The sequence below is a fragment of the Alligator sinensis genome, unplaced genomic scaffold (genome assembly GCF_000455745.1).
Source record: "Alligator sinensis unplaced genomic scaffold, ASM45574v1 scaffold1386_1, whole genome shotgun sequence".
Lineage (NCBI taxonomy): Eukaryota > Metazoa > Chordata > Crocodylia > Alligatoridae > Alligator > Alligator sinensis.
This window is the reverse complement of record NW_005842806.1, coordinates 393,151-399,490: the sequence shown is the minus strand read 5'-3', so window position 1 is coordinate 399,490 and position 6,340 is coordinate 393,151. Positions and strand designations below refer to the sequence as shown.

General features: G+C 47.8%; 1 protein-coding gene across 1 annotated transcript; it reads right to left on the bottom strand.

The window, feature by feature from the left end:
* Positions 1-1,104: 1,104 nt before the first annotated feature.
* Positions 1,105-5,431, bottom strand: LOC102368648 (C-type lectin domain family 2 member L-like). The gene is made up of 5 exons (XM_025191280.1): positions 5,425-5,431; positions 5,155-5,244; positions 3,666-3,829; positions 3,294-3,397; positions 1,105-1,816 (listed from the first exon to the last, which is right to left on the bottom strand). Exons 1-5 carry the CDS (start codon positions 5,429-5,431, stop codon positions 1,681-1,683), a joined length of 501 nt encoding a protein of 166 aa, XP_025047065.1. The 3' UTR covers positions 1,105-1,680.
* Positions 5,432-6,340: the final 909 nt, after the last annotated feature.

Below are 6,340 nucleotides of genomic sequence, written 5' to 3'. Positions count from 1 at the left end.
CTGGAGATGGCGGTGACGGCAGTGGAGACACAGGGCAGTCCATGGGGGGCTCTCGGTGGCTGCAGCAGGGAACTGCTGGCAGTGGGAAGGGGAGGGACTGCTTTCTACCTTCCCTGAGCAACAGCTCCTGTCCCACGCCGCAGCTACTGAGCTTGGGTGGGCAAGCCTAGCAGGGGTGCATAGGTCCCTGCCGGTACCATGGGGCTGTGGCCAGAGGCTCCTGGAAGGAGCTGCTGCCACCAGGGCTGCCTAGAAAGGCAGGCTCACTGTGGAGCCACCCCAGCCCCTGGCGGGATGCGCCACAGATGGGCTGTGGTCGAGGTTGTGCCCGCGTTCCAGCTGATCTGCTCCTGCGGGGACAAGTCCTGAGCCGGCGTGGAGCAGGGCTGTGCACTACTGATGGTGACGGGGAGACACCACGGGAAGCGTCATACCCCCCCTCCCTCCAATATCCATCCACACCACCTCACAAACCCCACACTCCCACACACTCCCCGACATGCCCTCCCCCTCTACATACACACACTTGTGCACCTCTGGGGTGAGCCCAGCTCACTATATGCACACCCCACCACACACACACCCCCTAGCACATCCCACACCCATACCCCCCACACACACCCCCAGCCACCCTCCTCCTCCACACACCCACAAACCCCATACCCACACACACACCCACACATCCCCACAAACACTCCCCCTCATAAACCCCCCATAGCCACCCACCCATGTCCACACACACCCCCACACCCGTTCTCTCACACACACACACACACACACACACACACACACAGCTCCCCCACAAACTCCATACCCACCCCTCCAAGGGGAGGGACCTCCAATAGCAAAGGTTGGGGTTAGGAGGCAGGACTCCCAGTCCCAAGATGGTGACCAGGGCTGGGGCATCTGTCAAAGAGCAGGGATACTCTCGCAGCTCTCAACAGCTCACCAAAACTCATTAAGCGGCCCCTCTAGCCAAAATAATTGCGCACCCCTGATTTGGAAGATAAGGGGGAGGAGGTAGAAATCTTTCCTCTTTTGGTAACTGGTTTGTCATAAAGTTCGCACAGACAGTTTGTGGTCATTTTACATATTCCAAGAAAACCTTCTATAAAAAGTCATTTATTTTGCACCTCTATGTCATAGTTCTCAAGGAGGATTTCCATGTCTTCTATGGCTGAATTTGTGCTCCAATAAATTTGATTCTTCTTTGTGAATGAACAGCTAGCATGCTGTGTCTAGAAATGTGTTTTTAGAGCTGGCTCAGATAAGTGATTGTTTTTCCTGGATTTTTTCATCTATTTCACCATATATGTAGTTAGGCTATGGTTTAGACCAGCAAATATTTATAGGGCGACAATATCTAAGGTCTGTTATGTTGAGTGTTTTATCCCACTCACTATAATCACTGCTGTAATTAATCTCATTACAACACAACTACCCTCTGATACTATCTGCTCAGTAGTAGCTATAGCCTCATCATTATAGTAGGAAAAGTTGTTCTTGGGATTATCCAACTGATATGGAAGAGTGTTCATCCAGGAGCCCCCACCCCTCTGTTGGCTTTGTTTTCTCTGTTGACACCATGATCCAGAATTTTAATTTGTGTACATATTGTGAACTCTAACCCACAGATCCATGTGTGAAGACAGTAAACAGATTTACATATCCAGCTGTGTCCTAAAGGGAAAGTGTGCTGGACTGAAGCTGAGGCATACTGCAGAGCCATTTCTTTTTTAACCGGCACTTTGATGCGGAGATGGAGGCAGAAGCTGTATGGCCACAGTTTTCATAACGTGATATGTTTATATAAAATCTGGAAAAAAAGGCAGTAATTAGAATAGAACATCCAAGGCAAAAATTAGTAAATGTCAGAAGCTCCATGGTTGACATTGCTTACCGCTTGGCCTGAAAAGGCTAGGGAGAAAGCTGTACAGAATAATTTTATTTAGTTTAATTTAGAATTGAGGACGACTGAATGTGAGGTTTTTGCCACCTCTCTCAAATACGAAAACTACTGAGCTGTCCTAAAACAGCTTGGAGCACAACAGAGTGGGTTGCTAGGTTACTGGAGTTACTGGTGTGTCTGGAATGACAGTTCACAATCAAAAAACAGAGCTAAACCTGAAAGAATGAGCCAAAATCTCTGCTCAATTGGGTAGAAGGGTTAAATCCCACCGAAAAGCTGCCAGGAAACCATAAAAATATGAAGTGTCATCAGTGTAGCACTGTCCTCTTCTCTTTGAGACTGTAGAGAAGCTTTTCTGCTGGGTCTGTTCGGGTGAATAGAGGAAGGCATAGCTGTAGGCAGCAGCAGATCACCAATTTGGCAGAAAAAAATCACCTGAACTAATGCTTGAGGAAGCTCCACAATTTGCACTGGGGCTTCTGGGACCTTGACAAGTGTTGGGAGCCCTTGTTTGTGTGGTTCGGTGAGTGCTTATCTCACAAGACTCATATGGTAGGTAAATTCAAGGTATTTCTAATATTACATATAGATAACCCCTGCTAAAGGGACAGCTTTGCCCCCCCTGCTAGGCTCAATTTCCTCTATCATCTAGTAGGATTGTGTAGGAACTACTTAATGCTATCATGACCACAAGACCCCAATATGTGTACAGACAAATAAAAGGCAGGTGACAAAATTCAACCAAATAGATGGCTACACATCTGATCTCATGAATCCAGGAAGAAATATGAAGTAACTCAACTGCAATAATGAATTTTTTTCCTTTGCTCTTCCCACACACACAAATATGGAAACTATTTCAAGATCTAACTTTTCTCCCTCTCTAAATAACTAAAAAGAAGCACTGCTCCTTGCTAATGGATAAAGAAAAACCTATTTCAATATGTAACTTTTCTCCTTCTCTGAAGAACTAAAAAGATGTGCTGCTCCTTGCTAATGGATAAAAACAGTTCAGTGGTCAACAGCCTGGGTTTCTGAGGGGAACAACAGCATCAGTCCTCACTACAGCCAGGTTTTGTAGTGACATGGTTATTTTAGTTAGTGGTGTGCTTTTTACTAAAAGAGAAATACTAATACATCTACCCTAGAGTGGAAGTACTGACACCAGTATAAAGGGACCTTATACAGCCATAGAGTATTCCCCTTCCCCCAAGAGGATAGGAAGTCCAGCATAAATACTTTTATAACAGTGTAACTGTGTGCACATTGGTTGAATATTGCTGCATTATTTCTACCAGTGCAATTAAAGTAGGACATGCTTGCATTTAGATAAACCTTATGTCCTGAATTTCCCCTTGCAGGGTGGGTCCAAAAGAGAACTCACAGGTTCGTGTCAAGCACCTCTCCGCTTAGCCAGTGGTACTCATCATCTTGCTTGTACAGCCCAATCCAGAAGTCTCTTGTGCGCATCCGATTCATTATGAAATGCTAAACAAAGAAGATGTGGAAAATAATGTTTCCTCTGTGAAATTAACCTTCCTAGGGTTACTCCACAAAGAAGATCTAAAAAGGACTCCCAGGCAAATTTTATCACCAAATGTTCTAGGTCTGAATCTTCCTGCCCTCTACCTCATATTGTCTATCTCTCATAGATACACAGCTCTGTCACACAGTAAACTGGATTTCAGTTTGCTCAGGGAATAAGTGATGACATTACAGGAATGGTTAGCGATAAAGGGGGTATTGGAAAACTTACCATTTCTTGTTTGCTGTCAATCACCGCAAGGGAAGCTCCATGTGCAAGGCAGAAGTTCTGACTAAAAGTCCAGTCTGCTTGATCTTCTGAGAGATAATAGCATTTCTTCCGATAATACAGCCAGTCGTCAGGACACGGCTCGATGTGAGGCAATCTGGGAGGCGCTTTATGTGGAATGAAGCAAACATTATTATATTAGCATAAAGTGTTGACATTTATCCATTTACTCCAAGCTAACCCTGAGGACTGTAGCCAAGTGCTTCAGTTCTGCAACAGTGCAGTAAACAGGAAATTTTGCTGGAGCTTCCGGTATATAAAAAAAATTAGGCTTGTATTGAATTACATATGAAATGGAATAAAGCCATGCAATCAAAATAGTAGGATCTAAGTCAGGGGTGTCAAACTTTTTGGGCCCTGCAGGCTGGTTCTGGACCACAGAACTGGACAACCCACAAGCGGCAGCAACGGCATTAATCCTCACAGCTGCTAGAGCCATTGTTTCAGTGCAGCTCCAAAACCCAGAGACTTAGCACTGATGCTGCTTGCCCCCTTTTTCCTCTGCTGCCAATCTCAGACACCAGCGGTTCCAGAGATGCGCAAGGATTAATGCCACTGCTGAAAGGGCTCTGGCAGTCACAGCTACGAGCCCCACCAAGCAAGTCCAGCCCACAGGGATGGGGTGGGTGGTCTAGCCTGCAAGAAGCTCCATGGCCTGGATGACCCACCTCCTTGAGCTGTACGCAGCCTGCAGAGCATCTATTTTGAGACCCCGGCCCTAGGTTATGTTAACAATATATTTATTTTATGCTGCTCTCTCCTCAAATTATTAATTGGCAAAGGGCTGCTGACTTCTATATTGAAATTTCACAACAAATAGTTGGTCAGGCACCGGGAGGCAGAAAACTGGATATTTTGGCAAACATGTGGGGTCTGTTTGAGGCTTCCAGGATATTGGAGATTTGAGACTGGGACGATGGTGGGACCTGGCAAGGTGGCAGCTGTGGGACTGAGGGTATGGTCACCTAGCAATCCCATCTGTGGATTCAGAATCAAAATACCTGCCAACAATCAGGAACAGTTAAACCCTTTGAACATGAAATGCTCTGAGTGCTACACACAAAAAGGACTCAAAAGGTCCACTTGCCCACTCACTCTGAATGAATGGAAAGCTCTTCCTAGCAAATCCCATCAGCACCTACAGAATTCAAGGTTATGTTAAAAACAGGAAAAGGTTCATTCACTGGCAACTTTTGGTGCTTTGTTGTGCCAGCTGGACACAAAATAGAAGATAAAGTAGGCAAGGGAGATGATCTTACAGCAGGATCAGAACAACAGGAACTTGTGGGAGAGGCTAGTGGCTCTATAACTAGCAGCCTTCTCCTGTCCTACCAGGACCCAGAAGACTCTAGGCTAGGAGATAAGTATGAGAGACAGAGACAGAGAAGTCCCTCCCTTCCAACAGCCTCCTTATCTTCAAAAGTTTACTTACACAAGCTATACCACAGCAAGAGGAGAATCACAGCCACAGCAATGATTATTCCAGCAATCCGCCTCCAAAACCAAAGGTAAGCACAGTGGTCTGAAAAGGAAAAGAGCAGAGAAGTTTCAATGAATGAAACACAGAAAGAACAGAAGGGATCATGAAGTCAGATTTTAAAAACTTCAAACCAGGACACCTGAAGCTGAGTAGCTAATTGACCCAGTGCTCAAAGGGGGTGATACCCGCAACTCTCTTGAAGTCAATGGGAGCTAAAAGTACTTGACATCTTTTGATAGAGCTGCAGGGACCAGATCTTCAAAGATGCCTGAGCCCTCAAATTAGGAATTGTTGCCTGGGTGGGATGTCCAGTTTCCTTCCAAGTTGTTAGCTAGAGGTGCCCTTCTCCTGGAACAATGGGCAAGTGAAATGCTAACGTCAGGGGGACAGAGAGACAATCTCCCCTAGAGACACCCGACATCTCTCCTCCCAGACACCTGACAACATCCTCAGCACACACCTGTCACCCACACTCACCCACCAAGCTGGACATAAGGAAGAACTTCTTCACTGTCCAAGCCCCCAAGGTTTGGAATAGGCTGCCACTGGAGGCGGGGTAAGCCACCCCTTTTTACGCCTTTAATCCTAGGATCCCTGCTGACTTCCTGCCCCTGGGGCAGGGGGCTGGACTCGATGATCCTCGGGGGTCCCTTCCAGTCCGAATGTCTATGAAATCTAAGCAGCTGTGATGCCTGGCGTGCGTGTTGCAGGCAAGCGTAAGAAGAGGGGCCTTGCAGGAGCTGGAGGGGAAGGTGGAGAGGACACAGGGTGGGGAGGGAAGAGTTGGGAGCGAGAGAGACCAGGGCAGGAACCAGAGCACAGGTGGGACACAGAAGGGAAGCCTCTGGGGCAGGTGTGTCAGATGCGGAGCGCTGTGAGGCTGGTCCAGGAGCCGGATCAGGCCCACCGCCCAGCTCCTGCGTGCCCAAACCAGATCCAGCGCCTGGTCAACGGGGTGGCGCCGTATGTTTCACACCCCTGCTCGGGGGAGGGGGGGGCAACCCCTTGCCCAAGGTTTAGCTGCCCCTCATGCTGGGCCTGGCCTCCTAGCAGCAGCAGAGGTGCTGTGGGCTCTGGGCAAGGCTGGGCACCACCTCAGCCCCTCCGGCCAGTGCCCCCGTGCCGCCCGAGCAGCGCT

Excerpts from the sequence above, each read along its gene's own strand:
- LOC102368648 (XM_025191280.1), bottom strand. Across the intron at positions 3,830-5,154 it reads CTTGCTGTGGTATAGCTTGT|CGCCTCCCAGATTGCCTCAC; the intron begins GTAAGTAAACTT and ends TTCCACATAAAG. Across the intron at positions 1,817-3,293 it reads GAGGTGCTTGACACGAACCT|ATTTTATATAAACATATCAC; the intron begins GTGAGTTCTCTT and ends CTTTTTTTCCAG.